Below are 26,813 nucleotides of genomic sequence, written 5' to 3'. Positions count from 1 at the left end.
AATTTTCACTACAGCTGTACAGGAATATCAGATGATAGTGGAAAATAAAAATCTCCCCGAGAGAGTAAAATATGTTCTCAAACGGTAAAACCTATCAAATTCACCATAGTGGCGAAAATCGTAATACGGTCTTCAAATAAACAGCGTTCTTTGTTAACCGTTTTCTAAGTTTCCTTTTCACTGATCAGGGTTTATGAATACGCGCCGCACGTTTATGTTCACCATCCTGGCACAAAACTCTCGTGTGGGCAAGCTTAACAGTGATTTACTCTCATTGGCTAGTAAGATTTGGATTGACAGTTCGAGTGTCCAGCTGAGGAGGAGGAGGAGGAGGAGGAGGAGGAGGATGGCGATATCGACGACGTTCCGTGCCGCTCCTGAGAGCTTTGAGGTTTGAAAAACCTCAAATAATAATTACAAACTAATATAGTGACTAATTAAGTAAGTCATTTCAACTACAAGCCACAAACACTACAACCATACAGAGAACCACATCCAGAGCGCTCTCCAAAATTCACAACACTGAAGTCTCTACTTCCTGGTCAGGTAGCTGTCGAATCAAATCTCACTAGCCAATGAGAGTAAATCGCTGTTAAGCCCCACCCACACGCAAGTTTTGTGCAAGAATGGCGAACATAAACATGCACTCCGCATGTAAACGAAAACTCAGCGCATTCATAACCCGTGATTAACGAAAACGAAGCATAGAAAACTGTTAAAGAATGCTGCTTACTTCATTTCATCTCACTGTATATTTATGTTCATTTCTTGAAAAGTTACGTTCAATACTTCTGGCACAAATTTAATTCCATAGTGGATTAGTATACTCCATACTCCATCTGATTACGTAAAGGTTTTGTTTTTAAACTGGTAGACGTGTGGGCTGATTTATGTCCAAAGACTCCCTGTTTCCCAGCACCATGTAGTGGAAAAGTGAACAGAACTTTATAGACAGTCACAAGCACCTATACACACTCGAACACATATTCTGGTGCAATTAACCCAACCGCCCCGTGCTGTGCTGAGGAGACCCGGGTGAGGTTTTTAGGTGCAACGAGGCGCAAGATAACGAGCTCGTCTGCTTTCATCCCAGCACGAAATGAAGGCAGGAGAGACAGGAGGGGCAGGAGGGACTTTTAACAAGAGCTAGTTTTACCAGCCAGCCAAGCAGTTATGTGGAAAAGAAGAACAGGAAGTAGCTTTGGGCTGGGATAATAAATAAATAAATAAATAAATAAATAAATATCAACCATCAACCAAACAAACCATCAAGCAGCTTTGGGATGGGTAAAAATCTAGGGTCAGAGATAATATAGCATCATTCATTGCGTTTTCAGTGCTACATCATCCTAGAGTAGCAGCCATGTCTGATGGAAAACTTTAACAGATTCACTGCCTAGTTTCCCCAAAGCTATCTGAAAGCACCCGGGTTCGAATATAGACTTGGAAGCGCAGTGAGCAGATGTTTAACATGGATTGGAAAACAAATTAACACCACTCAAGATTTACACGTGCTCTGGCATCTACAGGCATCCATCCAGCGGGACTGATCTTAAAGTGGAAAGCTAAATGAGGGAGCTCATTCTTGCTGCACACACAAATACACACATAAAACGGGTCCTGCTGCACTCACCGACCTCAGGCTAGATGACGATAACGCCACCATCAAACCGTACATGGAAACAGAAACATGGGTATTTTCTGCTTTAGAGAGGGCAGGCTTAATAACCAGTTTTAGCTTAGCTCAGCTCCAAACCCCGATGACGGAGAACATTTTGAGAAGATACGTTTTCAAGGTGAAAAGATGAGGTGTTAATAACGTTTTTCTCACCACCGATGCAGTTTTGCTGCATGACCTTGTCTGGGAACACAACTTTAATAACAGCATAATGGTAGCACGTCTTGCTATTATAAGAAATAACTGTACAATATATTGTACTTTACTGCATACGAACAGCTTTGTAACAAAACATGTAAATATGACAATATAAATGTATAAGTGCAGGTTTAGTGTATTAAGGTCTGTTCACACCAGGACGTTCTTCACAGCACGTTAAACGGTCCATTTTTGGACGCGTTCTTTTTGTATTCACACCCACGCGTTAAACGCGGGCAACCGGCTGAACGCAAGTGCAAATTCACTCCCTGAGAGTAGATGGCGCTTATTGAAAAGCAGCAAAAGTGTAATGAATAGTCATTACTAGTGAGATCATAGTTTTATGATGGTCCATATCATAATCAGAGTTTAGTGGTTTCATCACCATGGTAAAGTGGTATAGGTTTGCATGGAATAATTGGTAATGTGAAAGCTGTCATGTGGACCGGGAAGCGCACCGCGGTACCGAACCCGAGACTGCCGGTAGGAGGTGGTCTGAATTAGGCTGCACTGGAACTTAGCCGCGATTCCCGTCAATGTGAACGCAACTCGTACTCGGGTCTGCACTTCTTCAGGGAGTAAAGTAACCTGTGCGTGTGTTTTAGCCGATGACGACATCATTAGTTTCCACAATTTCGTGTGGATTTCGTGGGACACTGAAAGAGGTTCACTGCTGCGTATAATATCTGCTGAGCATAATAGCACCAAAACAATTTTAAAAAATAAATAAATAAAAAATATGGTGAGTCGCATTGTGTTCTCCATGTGCATTTGTGATGACGTAAGATGGTCTGGGTTCGATAGAATCAAGTGCGTCTGAAACCAGACCGACGCTGCGGAACGACCGCAGCAAACGTACCCTGTGTGACAACCACCTTACTTTCATTTTCGTTATTCGTCTGCAAACTGCATGAACGTGCTTATAAAGCCTAGCATTAACGCAGGAGTGTCTTTTCACAGGCACATTTGTATTTGTCTCAACAGCATTTTAAACAGGGTCCTATCTTTGAGTCGGAACGCTGACCGTGGGTTTGGTCTCCAGTCAGGCTTCGGCATGCAGCTCACGTAGCTTTTACGTTGCTGAACAAAAAGACAATGAGAAACAGGAAATCTGGAGAACAATGCAGTGGGCCAGTCTACAATGAGGCCTGCACAATGCATTAGGTAATCTGTTATGACAAGCCTGTACGGGGTCTGCACCCTTATTTAGACCAGAAGGATGCTTCCACATAGACATGGTTACGTACGATAAGCAGGCAAGAATGATATGTATATATCTACACATAAACAAACCATAGAACCTGAACACTTAAGATACTTTGAGAAGTACTACTCTTCTTGCCATTGTATTCCCTTGTTTAAGGTTTTATACTGTTTTTTTAAGAGGACCATATCTCCTAATAAAGTCAGAAGGTGCAGATTCAAAACAAAGGTATTGTGTGAGAAGGTTAAGCTCTTGAGCTATAGATGAGAGTATCGTTGAGTTTGAAACCTCTGGGAAAGAGAGAGAGGCCAACATTGCATGTCCTATTTATACAGCAGCAGATGGTGGGTGCCCCGCATGCTGACAAATCCTGACAGGAAGGAATGGGCACATTTCTGCACTCAGATCTTGCTGAATTCACGAGAAGTTTCAAAAAACGAATTTATCTGATCCAAATACTGCTTTTAAAATCAGTCCTAGACCAGATAAAAATCAAACGCATGGCCAAGCATCTGTAATGAAAGTGGATTCTTCAGTACCATTTAATATGTAATTACTAAAATATTTTTTTTAATACATCACCATCACAATGATATCTCAGAAAAGTGTGTCATGTAAAAAGATTTATTATTATTATTATTATTATTATTATTATTATTATTACTATTACAGCAATATATCACCCAGCCCTACACTAAAGGTTTTTTTGTTTTGTTTTGGGGTTTTTTAAACAATGACAAACAATGCAAAAGTTTACGGGGGTGGAGAGATAGATTAGTTTTATTTAAGTCGGGGATATTTGTATTTTTTTGTGTGTGTGTTTTGTGTATTTTTTTTTTTTTAAATGGGTAGTTGTCTATTTAAAGCAGGTTGAACAACTAGGGGGAAAATGGCGGGGGAGATCCTTATTTGTTGACTTTCACACAGTAAACATTTTTATTTGGTATGTAGCTATGTTTAAACTCAACGCGCTTTATGTTGATGCAGTCTCGATGCTATAGCTTAACTGCGGACCGCACTTTCGAATCCCACGCAATGATTATTACTAGGCGGATTAAAACGCTTGTATGGAGCTCAAGACTATTTCGTCACGAGGCGGTCATATAACTCTCTTGCTAGCACAACAAACACCTCACACTTAAACTTAGAGAGTAAATACAGATCCTAGCCAGACTAAAATAATGTTTTTACTTGTAGTGACAGAACTCCAAATCTCATAGCTGAAATGTTGGCCAAAATGCTAACATATGTTGAAGGCGCAAACACGATGTTGCATACACTAGTCAGTATTAATGCCCTTAACTAGTAAACTAGCTCTTCATAGCACAGTTTCCAGGCAATCAAATCATGGGACTAGACAGCACACGATAGCTTCCACTTGCCTTAGCTAGCTAATAACTGCAGGTTTAAATCTCAGCCCTCCAGATGGTTGCTGATGTTTCTGGAAGGCAGCTGACTAGGCAGCACATCCTGCTCTTAGACCCTACAGATGGTTGAAGATTGAATGTCATATTAGCAGCTTCCACGAATCTTATTACAGAGCAAGATATTTCTGTTCTAAAGCTTTGATATGCCAAGTCTGTTTTTACACACCTCACCCCAGTGCATCAGAAACCACTGCGTATCCTACACTTCTCACCTTTGTCAAAAGAGGCATGAGGAGGATCCCTAGAGGGATATCAGTGTGTGCTCACTGCTGTACACACACACACACACACACACACACACACACACACACACACACACTCAGCATGAGGAGGAAATGACACTGAAGCAGGTGGCCCAATGGCCTTCAGAGGTTCTGAACAGCAGATCGTGAGACCATGTGTTTGTAGAAGAAAAGAAAAAAAGGATTTTTGATGGATATCGATTCTCTCTTCAAACGATTCTACATCGATGCACAGATTTCCATTAAAAACTTAAAGAAATGAAATTTCCAATGAAATGCCACAATACAGTTCAAAAAACCGTTCAAATACAACATGAAGCAAGTCATGTAGGAATAAGAAGAATAATAAGAAGAAGAATACAAAGAATACTAAGATTTAAGAAGAATAACAAGATTTAAGAAGAAGAAAAAGAAAGATCAGAATAAGGAAGGGTCAGAAGCATAAAAATAAGAATAATATGAATTAGAAGAAGAGGAAGAAGATGATTTTGTCCACATTGATGCGTTTCGACCTGGGGTTTTCTGCTGTTCAAGCTGAACAGAGAACCCTCAAGCAAGTTTTAAAGCTTCCAGATAATTCAGAAAGGGCAAAGCGAATTACCAGGGCAATTACAAGTTTTGAGCTTTCACTTAATGTTTCACAGGTTGAAGCAAAAGCTGTACACTCTGGAGGGAAGGTACAGGATTTATTCTTTAAAGTCGCCATGAAATGGCTTGATAGACGTGATTTTACAGAACAGCCAGTAGCATTGGAGGTACACCATACTACCATCAAATCTAAACAAGCCTGACAGTTGCTTACTGAACTAACTAATATGGAGAATGCTTAAAAGCTCAGTGAGAGCTTTGGAGTATTTCTCACTGTTGATTTCACTCACGCCCGTCCACTGTAACGAGGACAGCATACCAGATGTCGAGATGCTGTGTGTCTTTTTCGCGAATGCTTGAGCCGAGATCTACCATCAGAAGGGCCGGTGGTGATGGAGAGCTGCAGGGTCATCACCAGGATTCGAGTGAGCGAAAAAAAGTAATAAAGGAGGATCGAGCATGAAGACAGAATCGCGTTCTTGATTAGCGCCAGGTAGTGCCATTATGGCACAGCCCAAAGTTGATATTATGCTTCTCCGAAAAGTGCTTGTAACATAACCTCAAACTTACATAAATTCCATGTTTATTTCAACCAAAGGGATTGGTGGAAAAAGCCAAACACACATCCAGCAGCAACTGTAGAGCAAGACCTGCCCCCAGGGGCGGGACATATACATTCTAGAGAGCATTTAATTGGACAAACTCAAAATCAATACAGTATGACTCATCAAAAAAAAATTAATCAGTTTCCTGGAAGCAATTAAATCTCCAACACTATTTTTTTTTTTGTTCTAGATATCATACCTGTATCGAGGTAACTTGGTAACTTACTGTTATTGACCATCATGTTGGGATACAGAACACTTAAGGAACAGGTATAAGAACAAACAGAACAGAGATAAATCAACGATCTTTCTATAATCGCATCATTCCTCCCTAAATTGAAATCGAATTGGAACATAGGAGACTGAAATATTCCCATGCCTTGTGTACGCACATTTATTGTGTACAGAAACAATACATGAGAGAGTTATAACCTCTAGAGGGTGAGCATCAAAAGGTCCTGCATGCTAGGCTCCAAATAGAACACTGGGTCAAAGGAAAAGGTCTAGAGAATAGTCTATTAAACACGGATTAGCTGCTAAATATACATTGACGAAGGAAAAACAGACATCTGTTTGTACATTATTTCATTTGATGCCCTTCCAAATAACTGCAATGAATATATGGCATGATGCTCAAGATCCCTCTCAATTTCACAGAAGATTAAAGACACTGAGCCAAAATGACTGAAATGTGAGAGGGTTAAATCCCAAAGCCTGCCACAGGGAGAGGACGAAAGACTGGGGCAGACATAAAGAGCAGATGAGTTGGGTTTTTTTTAAAAAGGGGGGGCGGGGGGAGAGAAGTTTCTTTGTGCTGGAAAGCCTTTATTCTTTACCCTTTGGCAGAGTTTGTCGCCCATTACCCCTCCCATTTGCTCCACAAAAAATCAGCAGGGGCTCAGGGGCAGCTAGAGCTTTTTTTTTTTTTTTTTAAACATAACATGAAATACAGTGCACTGAAATAATCCAACAGATGAACACTGCAGGATAATATTTAATCACGTCACGTGAAGTGATCAGCAAAGGGTTTTAATAAACACCAACACATATAACATTGAAAATATGATAAACTCTACATCTACAACACGCCATCCTAAATGATACCTTAGTTTGTCTCTCCTGAAAAGTTCTACGTTGAACCTGACAACAGAAGATTTCAAGTAGAACGGTTAACTGTCCAAAGAACCTTTGAGGAACCATCCAAGAGCCAAGTTCTGTCTATATACCGTACATCTTATTCCTGTATCAAGTCAGGATGCACTTTTAACTGGGAATTTATCACGATCGAACAGGATTGAACAGGGTTAAGTGTAAACGCAAGCCAGGGTCAAAGTCTGCAGATGATTGGTGGGAAAATGACTAGTACGAGACCTACAGTAATATAATTCCAAGGAAATTATGTGTGAACAGAAAGCTGATACTTTACTGAAATGGAGAATATCTGGTGACATGATGGATATTTTCTCTATACTAGATAGACTGACAATGCACTGACATCTTTTGAGGTGGTTGATTTTAAATAAATAAATAAATAAATAAATAAATAGCACAGTGAAGCAACACCAGACAGAAAAGCAAAAAGTCACAAGAAAAATGTGAAATAAGTACACACTGCGATAACAGCAAAATAAAGATATTGGTGTGCTTAAGTACGAAAAATTTCTTCTCATTAAAAGTTACTGAAACGAGTATGATGGATTGAAAAGATTAGCACTTGAAGATTATGGGCTTCAATCAAACTAATTTCCCATACATTAGACAAAAAACTTGGCGTTTGACTGCAGCAGTGATGGCAGAATCACAACGATGAGGTGGTCTTGGTTTGTCCACAGGTACACTTTACTAAAAAGCCCTTTTAATAGGACAATCAGGTTGTTTTGCTTGTGTCCCTTGTTTCCAGGTTCTGCTTTGCATTTGCAGGAGTAATAGAGTCTGAATAAGAGCAGTGGCCACAACTGACCGTGCCTGGACTACAGAGGACTACACATACTGTCCTATTCAGTTCCGAGTGCAGAGCGCACAAAATCAGAGAGGGTGAGACAGAGAGAGAGAGAGAGAGAGAGAGAGAGAGAGAGAGAGAGAGAGAGAGAGAGAGAGAGAGAGAGAGCGCTCTTAGGTAACAAGCTTCCTTCAAACTACAGCGCTCTGAATGTGAAAACACTTGATCCATTATGTTTATTAAGCTGCTTGGAGACATAAACTGAAGAGAAGACACATGACATCATTCTGATTCGATCTGTGTTGGATTTCGAAAATGTATTACTGTAGAGTAAGAAGTTTAAATGTAGATGGCAGTCCCAAAAAAAATCATAATAATAAAAGTGTACGAATCATCACTGACGAGCTCATTTTTTCACTTAACATTTTTACATAATTTATAAGAGATTTGTTGTTTAGTTGTCGAGTCAACAGGCACCGTTATCTTCCAAAATACATGAAGAGGCATGGAGTGAAAGCAACAAACTACCATGCAAGAAGCCTAACTTTCTTTCTTTCAAACCAATTGGTGGGGGGGGGATCAATAAATAAATATATAAATAAATAAATGCAATAATTTCACTATTTTCCCTCCAAGAACAAATCTTCCTCTAACCCCTCCCCCTTTAAAGCCATATGTAAATCAAGCTCAAATAAAACTATATCTTTAATAATTTACTTATTTAACAGGGTCACAGTAAATATGTAGCATGCATATGTTCCTAAGAACATCCCCTAAGCTTTTTACATCATTTTATGGTTTCATGTATACAATATATACACATTACACCCTAAATGCGAATACAGTGCCTTCCAGTGTGACATCTGCTGCATGATGTAAAGCTAAAATAAGTCAGGTGAAAAGCTGCTGCGTTTGTGCCCTACTTTATTCCTGTCTAAACCTTGGGTTTACACAGAACGAGAAAAATCCCACAATTCCAGAGCATAAGCACAGGATGTACACTCACATGCACATAGCATGTGCTTCTCTGCTTCTCTCATCACTGTGCCACGGTCCACCCACTGTCACTATGCTAGTAATTAGACATTACAATGCATGATTGAGATCACAGGCCTGGGATCACTCGACTGTCGTTAATTAGAGACAACGCAGCAGAAAATGGACAATAAATTCTTTACAACGGAATCTGGTCAGTGCCAGGAAGGGTTGTAAATTTAAGTCTCCAGACTGCCAGAAAGACAAAAAATAAAAATAAAATCCCACACAACACAATTCAAGCAGGTCTCGTGTTGGTAATAACCAGCAAGAGCGCTGACTTTAGCACGTCTTAGCAGAGGACGAGCAGATTTCATGTCCAGGTTTTATTATTTAATCTGTAACTGCCTGCCAGTCAAGCAGATTCAAAAACCAGAATGAGAAGAAATAAACCTACCGCATGTTAAATAAGTTTTTTTTTTTCCACTGCGGTCCGACACTCCTTGGCGTTGTAACTTTAGCATGACGTTTTAAATCCCAGCACCTTTCTGCCCTACAGACATCGGCCAAGATGCAAGGTGTTTTAGGAACAGGAAACTAGGAAACACTGACAAAACAAAGTGAAGCGCAAAGCTGTTGTATAACTCGCAGCGAAAATAACGACACTACCCAGACTTAAATAGAATAATTAATGTGCAACATCAGGACCAAACACCAAATCATACAGCTGAAAAGTTGGCAAACAACTTGCTGGGTTTTTGTCGAGGGTACAATTATGATGATTAGAAACGTTAATAAAAATATACTCTTTTGTTTCCCTTAGTCTGTACTAATGAACATGCCTAGCTAACTACCTTGCTATACATTATAATGTTACATTTTCACCATTTAGACTAGTCACCAAACCATTAGACTGAGCAATCAAGCACATTAGCTGTGAGCTAGCTAAGGTTGGACGATATGACAGAAACTTCATATCACGATACTTGAGGACATTTCTACAATACACGATGCGTATCACGATATATAATTTAGCTAACAAGCTGTCTGCAAAACAGTAGTAAAATAAACAAAACAAATGCAAAACTGAGTTTGACTAAATTTTTCTTTAATGCTAATAAAGACAAAGAAGTAAAAAAAAAAAAAAGTCAAATCAATGATATCCATTCAGCACCATTTAATTTGCAATTATATCGGTATAATATCGAGTTGAATATCGCCCAGCCCTACAGCTAGCTAATAAATTTAAGATTTGTCCATGCCTTAGCTTTTTTTCATGTTCAAGAGATCAGGCGAGCTTTACTCCTGCATCAGTATACAGTGCTTATATTTATTCTATTTTAAAGCTTATGCACACAGATGACTAATACGTTGCTGTACTGTACGTGTATGACGGGACCAAGAGAGAAACAATCATGATTGTTTCTAGCATTGTGCAACGATGAGCAACAACACAATAACAGCTACGCAACCTGGACAGAGCTACAGTGTGAAGAATAAATCTTCACTACGGTTGCATCACGGTACGGGTAATAAAAACCCACCGATCTCACACCGATCTCATGACTGTGTGCAACCCCTTTATGTACAGTGCCCTCCACTAATATTGCCACCCTTGGTAAATATGAGCAACTAGGTGTGCAACAATTATAGGCACCCTTTTAGTCAATACTTTGTGCTACCTCAATTTGCCAAGATAACAGCTCGGAGTCTTCTCTTATAATGCCTGAAGCGGTTGGAGAATACATGTCAAGGGATTGGAGACCATTCCTCCATACAGAATCTCTCAAGATCCTTCAAATTTCAAGATCCATGCTGGTTGATGCCTTAATGACTAGTAGTGTTCCCTCTCCCTGGGCGGCTGTGGCTCAGGTGGTATAGCGGGTTGTCCACTAATCGTAGGGTTGGCGGTTTGATTCCCGGCCCACATGACCCCACATGCCGATGTGTCCTTGGGCAAGACTCCGAACCCCAAGTTGCTCCCGATGGCAAGTTAGCGCCTTGCATGGCAGTTCTGCTACCATTGGTGTGTGAGTGTGTGTGTGTGTGTGAATGGATGAATGAGACACAGTGTAAAGCGCTTTGGATAAAAGCGCTATATAAGTGCAGACCATTTACCATTTATGGCCCAATCACAGCCATGCAGATATTCAGTATAACTGCACTCATGCAACACTGCTTAAGTGACCCTCATCTGTATCCTCTAGCTAGAATATTTACACAATTTACTATGATTTTTCCATATACCGTTTATCTAGCTAATGATTTGCTAGTTTGAAATTCAACCTGACACCCAATGGGAAGACAGACTGTCCAATCTAAAGCAAAGATCCAGACAAATGGACTAAAAATGTTTCAGAATATCCATTACTGACAATCGAAGGCAAAAAAAATGATCAGACGAATGAGCCTGTGTTTTGTAACCCGCTGTAACAAGTCTCATATCGATTCGTTTTCAATTATAAACGTAGTATCCAACAGACAATTCATATTTCCAGTGTGACTGTCACCACTGGGAGCAGATTTTGTGGAGCGTGACAGTAGCCAGGACAGACATGTCTCCTCAGGATTGTGGGTAATTATTAGGGCTTATTTAATGAACTCGTATATTAATTCCCTATAATTTCAACAATATGACAGACAAACAATTATCCTCGCTTATGCACAATATGTTTACAAAGCATTTTGAAAAAAGTAATAAATTTTAATCTAACGTCGTAATATTAAACATTTCCAGTATAATTCCAACATTCTTATCCAAGAAAAAAAAACATCAAAAATGAATCAGATCACAAAATTCAGCCAACTTGCAACGGTGACTCAGCAGTTAAGGATTTAGATGGCTGCTTTTGAGCCCATGTACAAGACCCATAATTCTCCCTGCTCATGGTTGACCCTGTGCTCTGAACACAACTTCCTAACAAGTTGGGATATGCAGAGAAAATAATTTCACTGTACTGGACTTGTATAAGTGACAATAAAGGCCATCTTTCTTTCTTTCCTTCTGAAAATGTCATTAAGTGTAACAGATGATTTAAAACAATTTTTAAAAAAACGGCCAAGCCATATTTTTTTTTAGCTAAATATGTTTGATACAATGTACAAAAACACATTGTAAGAACCACTAAAAACCTTTTATTAAAAAAGTTTACTAAACATATTTTTATTATTGAATTACACAATTATTAAGAATATTACATTAAATTAATACAATAGTAAATGATTATTCAATTAATTACCAATTAATTACTATTAAATTCAGTGCACAATTAAATACTATTATAATAACTGTTCAATTATATTACACAACAAATCTTTGTTTTCCATATATTTGATTTTGAACATTTGAATCACTGAACGTATCTCGTTTTATTTTCATACTAAATACGCTTATTTGACTATTGAACAGAGCGAACCTTTTACTTTGAATCATTTGTGTTTATATATCATTTCAGTCTTCTCTGTTGTTCCATAAAGATGATCATAGGAAAAAAAATTACACATTGAACGATAAGAAATAATAAAACTCCAAACTGTCATTTTAGAAAAAAGAACATATCTGTAATAATAATTTGACTTCTTTTGACACTTTAAAAGCCCTAACTGACCTCATCCCATAATTCAGTATTTCTAAAATCACGTTCTGCAGTGTGTGAGTCATTTACTCTTTTGTAACAACTCTATTAACGTGCATGGTGATAACAGTGACTCATGGATTCATCACCGGAGAAGGTCAGTCGGAGGAATCAGAGGGATGACCTCAGGCAAGCACACGGATTAGGCTCCTAATCAGGTCAATCACTAGGTGCTGAAGCCATGTCAAATCCAAGCCCTCTTCACTCTCCTGTACATCTGTCTCTCAATAACAAAATAAAAAGTTTATTATTATTAAAATGATCTCCTCTCGTTTCTCTGTCTGCCTCTCTCAGTGTGCACTGGCCATTCCCATGAGCCCAATGTCACAATCTCTCATATTTACTGATCAACTAAAACTGCCTTAACCTTTACCAAATATTTAGCTTACATTTGGACAGATTAAGTGAAGTCAATGTAAAAACAAACTGCAACAATCTGATTGGAAATCACTAGAAGGTAAAAGCAGAAGAGAGGGGTCAAAAATGGGTAAAAGAAATGTTATCCATGCTTCACACAAAACAGTGAATCATTAAGGGACTGTCTAAAAAGTACATGTGGCAGCTTTTTAAAAGTTTTTTCCCATCTGAGGATTATATAGTTGTTATAGAAATACAATTCCCCTTTAAAAATCAATTTCAGATTTATGTTCTAGCCAAATCCATGGCAAATGAATCTTAAAGTAATCCACTTCATATATGTTTCACATGATCCCTTAATGATCTTCAAATGTGTGCTGGTAATCTATCCGTGTGATATTGCTTAATTATTCTCCATTATGATAAAACTGTGTTGTATTCTATTCTTCCCTAAATCTTCCTCCTTCATGTAACATGTTTTTATATGGAAATGAGCATGATGACTAAATGACTATGGAAATTTGTCCAGGACATTACCTGGCAACTTTTTGAGCGTGAATTAGGTTCGCCTCCCTGAAAAGAGCAGGGAACACTGATGACATCATTACCACCGTAACATACAGCGCATCAGACCGAGGTAAAGTTGTACATTATTGTGTACAGAACTGCATATGTACATTCTACAATGTATTACCCAATAAGTAACGACAGATATGAATGACAGCCACTGGAAGCAGATTATTCTGTTCTCATTAGGAATGAGTAATCAGTTCTGCTCTGGAGCGTGACGGTGACTAGGACAGATGCGCCTTCTCGGCTGAGGACTGTATTCAGTAATGTGGTACACCTTTTCCATCACTGAGTTCTCATTTACCAAATACTCCGTCATACCCAGTACAAAGCCTCCTCTTTACTCCTCCATGTGCAGTAATTACATTTTATTCTAGGAAATCCAAATGGCCTGTAATACCGTGGAGTTAATGGAGGAAAGGAGGGCGGACTGATATTTTGCTGTTCTAGTGAAAACCAAGACCAAAAGAAACCCTCCATTTTCTATTTTCCCTCCATCTCTTGGTATCAGAGGTGTAATAAAACGGCTGAGTAAATAGGTAAGTTGCCTTCACGTGCTGAAAATACGTCACTTCTCTCACTATGATAGATGGACATGAAAGCTAAAAAAAAACAGTGATCTGAAAGCAATCAGTTCTCCAACTACAAAACCTTTCATTTTCATCCACTAAACAAGAAACTAGTTGACATCTAGTCAATCACAGTGTTGCTCAAAATGGCTGGTTGTTCTTCTGGCATTAGAGTAAAACTCACACCAAAAATCTGCATTTACAAGGAATTGGAGACCAAACAAACTAATAAAATCAGAGCCAAGAGTGTTAACCAGCAGTCCTGGGATTTAAACTCACATACTTTTGCTCACCAGGGTGGTTTTACAACACACACACAAACAAAAAAAAACGAAACAATTAAAGACCTATTCAGGAAGTCAAAGTAAACAACCCCCTCGAAACAGTCAGACAATGTTATTAGCACAGCTAGTCCAAGGCAAACAATTAAGGGTAAACAGTAGATCATGTGGGCAGTTCTCTGTGCTGTCATGTTAGTACAACATGCTCAGCATATCTTCTGCTAAAGGCTCCTCTTTGGAGGTGGCAGGCATACAAATGCTGCAGATCTTCACTTTACCTCCTCTTTAGCAAAAAATGTAAACCACAACTCAAAGCCACCTCACACCCAATCAGGTTTTTAAATACTCTGACGCTTTAAATCCGGTTCTGTTAAAACCGAGATCACTTCACAGAGCCACACCTGAGGATCATCAAGCTCAGAAGAGTCGTGTTCAACCTTCAGCCATGGAATAGTGTGAAACATGATTTCCTTCAAAATTTTTGCTTAATATAGTGTATGAGGAAATTGTAATGGGTGTTAATACATAGCATGAAGTAATTAGACAGAAGTATGCTAGTCAGCACAATACCATCCAATCATCAATCAATCATACTGCTTATTCTACGCAACTGAGCCCGGAGCCTATCCCAGGGAACTCGGGGCACAAGGCAGGGGACACCCTGGACGGGATGCCAACCCATCAAACAGCACAATCGCACATACAGTCACACAAACGCACACTAGAGACAATTTGTAAATGCCAATAAACAGCCTACAACGCATTTGGACTGGTGGAAGAAACTGGAGTACCCGGAGGAAAGCCCAAAGCACGGGGAGAACATGTAAACTCTGCGCACACAGGGCAGAGGTGGGATTCGAAGCCCCAACCTCAGAGGTGAGAAGCAACAGTGATAATCCTCCATCGCACAACACCATATTTTATACAGTTTTATAAGACTGAAAGTTTAACACAGAAGATCATGAAATTTCACCGCTCATTCAAAGGGCTTATCGTTTCTACTGGATGATGGGAAAGTCCCCGCTATTTACACACTGTGTGATTCACACCTGTGAGATCATGCGATTCACATGACACCAGGATCCTGAGGTGGTGTGAATGTATACAATGTTGTTTTCAAACTAACCAGTCAAGAGACTTCGGATGTTCATTATGAAATGATGGCTATAAATCCACTATACATAGTATATGTGATACATGGTGGCATCTATGCCTATAGGGTAGAACTGAGGGTGTTTTTGAATGAATGTACAAATACTCTCAAAATAGCACAGCCTTCATTTTAATATGGTTTAATATGGTGAACAATGGTTTGCTGTTTAAATCCCAACCAGTCATACCCAGGTCGTTCCAACACTAAAATACACTTAAGGTGACATTCACATTACAAAATTTATTACTCAATTGATTTTGGCTCAGATATGATTTTCTTGCTTGATGGTCAGCATTCCTGCTTGTAAGTGATCCGCGTTTATCTTTAATGTGAACAGATCTCTGCCTGTAAAGCAACCTACATGTGCGCATCTTTGATCAATAGCATGCAAGATCCACAGGAGCCATAGAAAACAACAACAACAACAACAAAATGTAATTTGCAAGATAGGGTATCACTGCAGAAGCAAAGTGAACAAACTAGCAGAACCGCTCTTGACTGCAAAGATTATTTGCACTGGAAGTCAGCTGACAACAAATCAGCTGTTCGTGATTAGGGCACATAGCTTTTGCTGTTTTTGAATCCATCCCACGAAATCCTGCTTTCTTTCCTCAAATTAGCCAGCTGACCCTGGATGACGACAGCGAAATGCACATACAGTAAATGTCTGATGTAAGTGAGAAAAAAATCTGACCATTTTATTACATTCAGATGGACGCATTAGATGCATCTGATCTAGAACTAGATAGAATATTTAGTTAGATAGAATTGCTCATTTGATAAGATTAGATTTTTGTGGTCACACAGGTCTTACACAAATTGGATTAATGACACAAAAAATAAAAAACCACTTACACCCAATAAACAGCTTACCCAAATATTCATTAGGATCCAATCGTTAGTTGGATCTGATTTCTGAATACAAGTCATTAAGCCTCCTTAAAAAAAACAAATTTTGTTACCAAGCTAGTGTGCCTACAGTTTAAGCTTAACTTGGTCCAATTTGAAATCATCTGGAACCAAAACCTCTAAAATATCTAAATCATCCCAAAACACTCCCTCGTGGCTTTTATAATTCTTCATCCATGTCGGACTCTTCACCAAGATAACACACTGACGAACGATAAGACCTACTCATTTCCTTTCGTCAGTTCACTGCATATCACTGTCTCTGGCCTAACCAACCCAAGTTTCTGACGGAAACTCTTCTTGTCTTTGAAAATGGGGATACACATCAAAGCATTTTTATTTTCTTTTATCTTCTTTGCCATTACTTTTTCCATTAGGGCTGACATGTTACTGATCTGACTGGCTTTTCACCCTGAATCCTAGCATAAACCTTTACTCATATAACCCAGTGCCAGAGGCATGTGACAGAATGTCATCAGTCACACAAAACATTGTCAGCATACCGCTTCAAGGACGAGGAACATGATATCGCCAAGGGATCAGAGAAATTTCCAGGGATACTTACTGGTAGAGTTGCCTTGCATCTGAATAATGCATTTGGATTCTTTGCTGGTCTCCCTTGAGTTGAAGGGACGCACCCTGACCGCCACTTTCACAGAGGCTCCAGACATGGTTGGATGCTTCAACTCTGTGTTTTGTCACAATGCAATGCTGAATTAAGTCCTGTACGGAGGGAAAAATGAACCGAAATAAAAATGCTGATTGGAAAACCTTTGTAAAACAGTGAAAACCTACAGAATTTCATCTCAACTTATCAGTGTTAAATGGGGGATGTTATGGGATCAAAGATATCTCAAAGGCCAAGGTGTAAAAAGATTGGGTAATCTGAAAGCACTGTTTCTAGACAGCTAGCTGGGCATTATTACGTTCAAAGTAATATCTGACACCAGGCCCAGAAGATTAACATCTAAACTGCTGGAATGAATATATATATATATATATATATATATATATATATATATATATATATATATATATATATATATATATATATATATATATATATATATATATATATATAAAAACAGTAGCTGATGCTACCAAGCTAACAGTAGTAGTGCTAGTAGAAGCAATACTAATACCACTACTAATAACAACATGTAATTGCTGGGATTAAATAAAATGTATATATTAATAATAATAATTTTAAAAATATAACGCATATAAAGACAGTCAATTTGATAAAAACTAATCTTAGTGAAGTTGTCAGGAGTTAAATAAATCAAATAGTTACACTAAAGGGACATGCTGTATCTCGAACAGCTCTCTACTCCCTCTACAAAAGCACTACGCAGTGCGTATACAATGTTGTCTTCTCCGCCATATCTAGTGCACTACATGTTCATTAGGAAGCCATTTGTAATTGGGCCCTTTAACCACACGACTGATCTGCGCTGTTAGATGGTTTCCCCTCACAGCCGCCCCAAACATGGCTGCCGGTAAACTGCAGCAGGGATGGGTCCACTTCCCCTGCTCAGCTCACTACTTACCACATGACTTGCCTTCATTGTATCTTATATGCTATATTTAGGATGAACGGTTTGTTCAGACGCATTAAGGTAGTCTACAAATCCAAATGACTATTGAAGAAAATACTAGACAACGTCCTTTCAGTCGGTCCAGTGTAAAATAACATTCTACATAACATTTCCACTTATGAGTCTCAAGCATAATAAGATAAGCTATTTGAGTTCAGAGTGGATAGAGGTGTATATCAGGAATTAAAATGTGCATGCTTGTCCAACACCGATGCCCTTGGAGTCTTTTATTTCTGAGGCATACGCCCATGAAATCCGGCCGCTGGGCCGCAGACAACAAAAAGTAGCCTCTTCTAACAGTGTACATCAAGGCAGGAGTGTTACAGTGTAGCCTTAAACCACTTCAAAACACGTCTGAGCGAAACGCAATGATTATAAAAGAGAAAAGATAGTGACTTTTGCACTGCATGGATGTGTTTAGCAGCAAAAGATACAATGTACATGAACTACCAAGTGTTGTAGCTATTTAATGTAACAGCCTCATGAGATGTAGCTTTAGGTTGAACATTTCAGGGACATTACTGCTGCATTGTTTACAATGATAAAGTCAGGTGTAATAATAAAGTGGACTTATTAATTATATTCACGCTCGGTTGGATGCGGCGACTTTGCGCATACACTGCAACTCTCTACCTCAGAGACATTATTCTGTATATTCCTTATCCATACATACATACACACACCCTAGAATTAGAGTTTATAACTATGAAATTTGGTAGCCTAATTCTTCACACACACACACACACATACATATACATATATATATATATATATATATATATATATATATATATATATATATGAAACAAACTGTATATTAAAACAGTACAGGCATAGATATAGATATAATTACCGTTTTAGCAAGTCAACAGATAACAGTGTAGACATATTGTATCTCTTTTGTATATATTTTATTTCATTACATGCATCTTACCTTGATACTCCACTCCAAATCTGAAATCACTCCAGAAAAACAAACTGTATTGACGTCCACCAACGTCAGGCAGCGATGATCAGAGTAAACCGACACACAAACACTTCATAACCCTATATACATCCATGATCGCAGTGTTTTCTTCCTCTGCTCAGGTGCGTTACCGTATTTAGTCTTCTATGATGGATGGTTAGATGGATGGATGGATGGATGGATGCTGGTACCGGGGGAAAAAATCGCTCCGCTAGCTAATTTGAGATTATGCTCGAATGCCTTGATTTACTGAAACGATGACGTCAACCGCCCCGTCGGTATTTTGAGTGACAGCTTCAGCAACGAATAGCATTAGAGTGCCGTTGAGGAATCCGTGAATCAGCCAACGAGTAATAAGAAGTTGTGAGAGTGGGTGGGGCGGCTGTGACGCAATACTGCAGGACGCCTTACTTGTCCTGCATGGGAAGTGCGCTGCCTAGAGGCGGAAGGACGCCTTCTGGGAGATGGGAAGAAAAAGCCCTAGATGTTTCATTTGAAGACTCGTTTAAAGCTTCTGCCGTCAATGATTTAATTTAAGGAAGAGTGGGTTATATAGTTCTACAATTTGTCACAGTTTTGTAACGCCTACATTATGAGAAATGTTCTACAGCTCAGTTTTTTGCCATGATAGCTACATTTGTCTGTTAACTCTTCATAATAAGCAAACAACGCATGCATGTTAATATCAGAGGATATACACTCACTGTCCACTTTAAAAGGAACACCTGTACAACTGCTCATTTATGCAGTTATCCAATCAGCCAATCAGTACAATGCGTAACATCATGGAGATACAGGTCAAGAGTTTCAGTTAATGTTCACATCACACATCAGAATAGGGAGAAATGTGTTGTTGGTAAGAGATGGGCTGGTTTGAGTAGTTCATAGATTGCTGATCTTCTGGGATATTCACACACAACAGTCTCTAGAGTTTACACAGATTTGTGCGATACACAAAAAACATCCTGTGTGCGGAGGATTCGCAGTCTGAAACACCTTGTTGATGAGAGAGATCAGAAGAGAATGATCAGACTGCTCTGATCTGATAGGAAGTCTATAGTAACTCAAATGAGCACTCTTTACAACTGTGGTGAGCAGAAAAGCATCTCAGAAAGCACAACACATCAAACTTTGAGGTAGATGGACTACAACAGCAGAAGACCACATCAGGTTCCACTCCCGTCTGCCAAGAACAAGAATCTGAGGCTATCGTGGGCACAGACTTGCCCAAATTGGACCACTAAAGACAAGAAAAAGACCAGGTGATTTCCAACAACTCACTTTGTGCCCATGATAACCTCAGATTCCTATTCTTGGCTTACAGGAGTGGAACCTGATGTGGTCTTCTGCTGTCAAAGCCCAACCTCCTAAAGGTGTGATATTTTGTACATACTGAGATGTTTTTTCTGCTCACCACGGTTGTAAAGAGTGATTATATTAATTACTATATCCTTCCTGGCAGCTCAAACCCACCCACAGAACTGTCACTCACTCAATATTCAACACTCTAGAGACTGTTGTGTGTGAGAATACCAGATCAGTAATTTCTGAAAAACTCTAACCAGCCCACCAACAAAAATAACACGGTTAAAGTCACATTCTGATGCTTCATGTGAACATTAACTGAAGCTCTTGACCTGTATCTGCATGATGTTATGCATTGTGCTGCTGCCACATGACTGGCTGATAGGACTGCATAAATGTACAGGTGTTCCTATTAAAGTGGACAGTGAGTATATATTGAATCAAAGGACTAAATATCTCAATTCTTTCATATGTCTGCAGTCTGAGTATATTTTTGCAAATTATTTTATCAGGCATTAAATAACTTTTATGTAGTTTTTTTTATGTACTCCCCCCTCCCAATTTGTTTATTTGCCAGTTCCTAACCACAAGCTTGCCCTTCCCTATCACACAATACCTACTAACCAGGGAGCACACCTGTGCTTCCTCTAGGTCATGTAAAACCAACCATTGCATCTTTTGAAACTGCTAGACATGCTGTGTCACAGGACAGCTTAACACACTCGGAGGAAAGCACTGTCTACCCTCTTCCACATACATGATCTTCAAGTTGCCTGCAATTGGTTAATGTTGCTCCAATTGACAGGGGAGAGAGTAACACCATTCCTCCCAACCCAGATAGCTCAGCCAATCACACTCTTGGACTCCTGAACATGGGTGGCTGTGACATCATCGGGAATCTCCTGACAATAGGAGGAACACCTTTTGCTTAAACAGGTGCATGAATGTTGGGCATCACATGAAGCATGAATGTCAATCACATGAGTAACAGCTAATATGCTTGGGTCTTTGAGCTTCATTCTTGTTCCATGGAGTTTTCCAGGAATCAATTTCTCAAGACAGACTCTTTTGTATACTAATTTTGTACTCTGTCAACCATCTTGAAATCTGATATGTTAGGTAACCAGCATTCTCAACTATCAATCATTATCAACTATTAAATCATGCTAACTGGTAGTCAACCAGACAGTGATCAAAACTAGGATATTTTGTTTTCCTCTGCATACAAAGTAAATACATAATTCAAAAATGAACTCCAGATATGGAAAGTGACTTAATGACAGTCCATACAGGATTTCACAGTTTTTTTTTTTGTGATTGTTGTGGCCAAAACTGCTTGATTTTGCTCTGGCTTTTGCCAAAAGTTTTTGAGCGTTTTTTTTTTTTTGGGGGGGGGGGGACTTGAATTGGCGAAATTGCAATTGCACGGTCTTTTGCAACGATGTTTATTGGTAAATGAGACCTTTTAGCTGCACGTGAATCGAAGAGGGATTTGACCAAATGTGCTTTGTGATGACATCACATCTGACCCATATCTGCGGTAATTCTGAAAAATCTGAATATTTCGGAGTTTGCTTGACTTTGCATTCATTTCTGTGATCGTAAACTTGCGAAATCCTGGAGGGGCTGGTTAATGATAAATTCTTCAGAGCTGTAATTAAGTTTTGGTTCCTTTGCAGGCAGACAGGGACTGAGAGCAAGCGCAGAATAAGTGTTATATCTGTAGCTTGTTGCCGATTAGAGCAATTGGTAATCTTACAACCAACCCCACTCCCCCCTATAATGTAATAAAGGCATAATGTTACTTAAAATCATTTTTACTTTGCTTTAGAAGACTGCATTCAACTATCAGTTAATCACCAGTACAATCAATCCAGAAAATCACCTTTTCATTTATTTTTATGCATTTGAAGGTCTTCTTCCCCCCAAATTATCTGTATACAAAAAGCAATAACAGCAATAACAACAGCATGTGTGCATTACCATTTATTACAGTTTGAAGTACTGGGTCCAAAAAATGTTTGTAGCAAAGGAAGCGGATTCCTGTGCAGTTAAACCTTACGTGAAAATGACTCATTTAATTCACGATGAAGCTCATCAACCAGAGTTAATATGAAGAGCAAGAAACGATGAATCAATTCATTGTATAAAACCGTGTAAGTTAAAAAAAAATAAAATAAAGACATTGCATGTACTGCCATTGTTTTCATCACGATCATGCTGTAAACTGTTTCACATTCTCTGTTCTCATCTGAGGTTTTAGCTTTAACACTATAGAAATGCTAAATGAAGTGCCTGGGTGGAGGTTTGTGCATTATTGATGATTATTAATGTGAAATGTTTGTAATACAACTTCTGTAATCAACTGATACTCCACTGATATTCTTCAATCATGTCAATATCTATCTTTTTATTTTTAAAAACCAACCTAGTATGTTCATTTCTAACTTTTTTTTTTCTTTTTCAATTTTCCATCAGGACATGTTAACGGGTAGGGCTCAGTATGTCAGTTTTATGACCGATACATAATAGCAATGTGTTTTAGCCTATGCCCATGGGCCACATGGTTGTGGACTAGCAATGTAATTCAAAACGGAGTGACTCAGCACAATATTTCCTGCCTTCTCCCTTACTGTCAAAACCACCAAGAACTCATTCTTAACGCCAAAATACAATCACTTAAAATAAAATTTTAAAAAATGTGTAGACCAATTAAGAATTTGCAACAATTAATTTTTTTTTTTTTTAGAACAATTAATTTCCTTGGAGTTTGGCTCTGAAACTTGGTTTCTCTATGTCTTCGTGTGCATCCACTCAATTAAATATAGGTATATATGTAATATATACAAAGTCATAAGCAAAACCTTTTAAAAGTCTAATCTTTATTATTATGCTTCAATTTAGAACCAAGAGCCTTTTAAGATGGAAAAAGGGGAAAAAAGGATAACAAAAAAAAAAACAACAAAAAAAAAAAAGTCTTTTTCTCTTCAATCTGCTTCAACTTGATTTCTGGCGAAGCAAAAACAACTGATGGCGAGTGTAGCTCAGTGAGAAAAGCGTCCGCCTTGCTTTTCCCTCATCCAAGCTTGGATGCGTTCTTTCAGCGCTGGAACTGCAGCAGACAACAAGAGTAAGAACAACCTTAGAAATTCAAACAAGAAGTAGTTACAGTAATAAACATATAAATGTAAAATCTTCAATGTTATATATATATATATATATATATATATATATAAATAAATAAATATAAAAGCAGCAACTTTTCAGACATGGTCAATTGAATAATAAAATGTTTTTGAAAAGCAATAACCAGATATGATTCTTTGAGCCTGCTGGAGCCAGATTAGTTTTACAATTACAATAACTATGATATTTAATTTCACAGCTGTATAATCACACTGCATACTCACAGAAAGAGTAGAGAGATGGTGCAGGTTGTCAATTAGAAATATCAGCTAAATGTGAATGTGTAAATATGTTTGTACCACAGTGGTATTGAATTCTTTAATCTGATTGGAAACATGCTGTTGATAAAGTAAGGGATAATCCAAGGCTGCGTGTGCATTACACGATTTTAATGCAGGACGTTGAGGTAAAGAACTACCCGATGAGGGTGGTTGCCTCCAGGGAGTGCATTAAAATCATTTAATGCACACATAGCCGTGGAGTATCCTGCTTATTCCATGGTCACTTGCCAGCATCGACAAGTTTTATATACACGGGTCGTTAGATCTAGAATTCTGCCTGCTATAAGTCATACACAGAGATAAAGTAGTGCGATAAGATTACATTTATTTGAAGGAATTATAGTACATCGTTAGTAGAGAGAGAGAGAGATTGTGCATGTGTGAATTACCTGCATTTGTGCCGCATCTCTACTACTAATGAAGCTGTGAGTTTATAACTACTTTATGCAACTGTAAGTTACCATGGCTACAACTGTTTATAGGCAGCACATTCAGTTAGAAAGGTGATCAAACTGACTGGAACTACCTGTGCATTCAACTGTTTGAACGCACACCTTCCAGCCAATCGGGATCAAGTATTCAGACAGACCATGCTGTAATTTTCTATAACAGCAGCTCTGACAGTATATTACTGTATACTACAAAATCTATAGTAACAGCTAATGCATGGTTGACACTCCACATGAATGGATTTAAAAAACAAAAACAAAAACTGTAACTTCTGACATAGTGAAATTTGTGAGGCGACATTTAATATTTTTGGAAGGATTTTCCAGTGTCAGAGCTTTATGTTTTCCTTCATGGGAAAGCCAGGTTCAGAAGGCTTTGTCCTTTGCACTCTAACACGACAAGCTGCACTTTTTGACTTAACTTCGAGAGAGAGAAAAATTTAAGAAACTTGCTGAAAATCATTTACAGCCAATATAATAATATAATGATATAATAATATAATGTATATTCCATAATATAATGGAAACTTGCTTCTTGGATGTTCCACTATATTAAACATAACTATGAAAGGATAAAGAGTATGATGCATAATTCTTAGTTAAATAAAATATTTTAATTGTGTACCTAGTGTGGTATAAGAGGACTAAAACAGTTCAGGGCATGCTTTTAAAGTAAAGAACCATTTTCAGAGAGGTTGATTACTTCATTTTTTTTATTTTTATTTCTAACACTCACACTCATAGGAGAAGTGTGTACGGATGTTGGCGGGTCTGAATAAGGGCTCAAAACAGTACTGGAAAATCCATGGCCTGTGAACAGGGTGTGTTTTGTACCTGACTCCAGCATGCTTTCAGTGAGAGGCTGTCTGTTGAAGGGGTCAGTTGGGGAGTTTAGAAGATGTCGCAGGATGATGGATCTGTCCATAATGTTCCCAGAAGGCAGCTGAACAGGATCGGTCATAAGAGTGTCCATCAGAGGATCTGACACACAACAGAACAATGCAGAGTTATTTGCTGTTCTCCAGCAGCTACCAAAATAAATTAATACCAAATCGATTTCAAAATAAAACATTTATTATGCGTTTGTGTTTACGAGTGCATATAGGTGAGGATCCAAAATATGCTTAGGGAACGTGGAGTAAACTTAAGCATAAAGCAGCTAGTCAACACCTCCAAGGATACGGATATGTTAAGACTGCATGCAGTCAGGGGAACTCAAAGGAAGCATGTACACCCTGGATTCTGCCATCAGATTGTGTCCAATTATGCTTGTAGTAAAGGGCTCGAGGGCTAAGATTTCACCCTTACCTTTAAACTCATCTGGAGCATCACTGTAGTCCATCTCAGACTGAGAGTTGCGAGCCACTATCTCCTCGACCTTCTCCAACAGCAGCTTAAACTTCTCAATGGCGATGGTGGATTTGATGCCTGCCTTCCTCATTTTAGAAATCACTTCTTCGAAGAGCTCCCTACTATATGATCTCTGGTCGTACCAAAAGCCAAGAGAATGACGAAAAACATATTTTAATTAACATCATCTTAATCGTATGTCTCTACGTAGTTTTCTAATTGTGTACATGAGACATTGGGACGTTAGCAATGTGTTTCAAACCTGGTCATCAGCGATGGCTTTAGCAAAGCGAGCACAGTCCAGCTGCAGGTAGATATCAGTAAGCTGGTCCAACAGCTTTTTGGGCTCAAAACCGTATTTCTCTGGGTTTTCTACCTTCAGGTCCCGACACTTAGGCCCACACAGCTGCTGGAGATTATAGTTCAGCATGGCAGCCAGTCGCGGACCCAGCTCCTGTGTAATTCACCAGAATATCTCTCAGCAATCATGAAAAAAGATTTAGCAGCTTGGTACACAATAAACACTACCGGTCAAAAGTTTAGACACACTCATTCATTATTTATTTATTTTTCCCGCCCACATTTTAGAATAATAATAGTCATCGAAACTCTGGAACAACACAACTGGAACTATGGGAATTATGTTGTGATAAAAAATACAAAATAAATCAAAATAATTTAGTATTTTAGCATCTTCAAAGTAGACCCTTTTTGCCTAGAATTTCCAGAAATGTATTCTTGGCATCATCTCAACCAATTTCTTGAGGAATCCCCCGACATGCTTTTTAAACAGTATTAAAGGAGTTCCCACCTACGCTGGACACTTATCGGCTGCTTTTCGGAACATTTCGCTCCAAGTCAACCATTAAAATTTTTTTTTTTTGTAAATGAAATGTTACTTTTTGTCTACAACACCGATTTCAAACATTTAATCATACACCTTCAGATTAAAACATCAAAATTTCAGTCAAGTGTCTCCAAACTTTTGACCAGTAGTGTGTATTTCGCTTGTCCATACAGTACTCAATTATCAGGGTAAATATGATTCTTTCCTCACTCTCTCTAAACAAAATCCATCCAATGACTATGAGCAGCTCAACTTTCACACAAGTCTATAAATACCTGCAGGGATCAGAGTGCAAGAGGTTCATTTACAGGGCAGCTGGTGTGTACTAATCCTTCACTGTTTACCCGTTTACCAAAGGTACTTCAGCCACCCCTCCCCCCACCCCCAATGCTCTGTTTACCAGTCTTGAAACACAAAAAATTATTCCGTTCTGTTGTTTTTGATAATGTGTCATTGCCTGATCTATATGACTAAAATTTTATTTCCTCTATTGCTCTATA

At 38.6% G+C, this 26,813-nt stretch overlaps 2 protein-coding genes across 12 annotated transcripts in view; both read right to left on the bottom strand.

The window, feature by feature from the left end:
* kif1b (kinesin family member 1B) overlaps positions 1–19,159 on the bottom strand; it is an 83,076-nt gene extending 63,917 nt beyond the window's left edge. For 7 of the 9 annotated variants that reach the window (XM_017487413.3, XM_053686550.1, XM_017487416.3 and 4 more), the window contains exons 1-2: positions 18,863–19,159; positions 16,896–17,053 (exon numbers count right to left, since the gene is read on the bottom strand). In XM_017487413.3, the coding sequence (XP_017342902.1) occupies positions 16,896–17,001 (106 nt within the window). In that variant the 5' untranslated portion in view covers positions 17,002–17,053; positions 18,863–19,159. The remainder of the gene's footprint in view (positions 1–16,895; positions 17,054–18,862) is intronic. The other 2 variants (XM_017487420.3, XM_053686552.1) reach the window with 2 other exon arrangements.
* Positions 19,160–22,072: 2,913 nt separating this feature from the next.
* Positions 22,073–26,813, bottom strand: part of ube4b (ubiquitination factor E4B, UFD2 homolog (S. cerevisiae)) — a 31,367-nt gene continuing 26,626 nt past the window's right edge. For all 3 annotated transcript variants that reach the window (XM_017486898.3, XM_017486899.3, XM_017486900.2), the window contains 4 exons: positions 25,729–25,920; positions 25,425–25,599; positions 24,951–25,097; positions 22,073–23,312 (listed from right to left, as the gene is read on the bottom strand). In XM_017486898.3, coding sequence (XP_017342387.1) covers positions 23,245–23,312; positions 24,951–25,097; positions 25,425–25,599; positions 25,729–25,920 — 582 coding nt within the window. In that variant the 3' untranslated portion in view covers positions 22,073–23,244. The remainder of the gene's footprint in view (positions 23,313–24,950; positions 25,098–25,424; positions 25,600–25,728; positions 25,921–26,813) is intronic.

Source organism: Ictalurus punctatus, chromosome 15 (genome assembly GCF_001660625.3).
Source record: "Ictalurus punctatus breed USDA103 chromosome 15, Coco_2.0, whole genome shotgun sequence".
Classification (NCBI taxonomy): Eukaryota; Metazoa; Chordata; class Actinopteri; order Siluriformes; family Ictaluridae; genus Ictalurus; species Ictalurus punctatus.
This window is presented reverse-complemented; position numbering and strand designations above follow the sequence as displayed.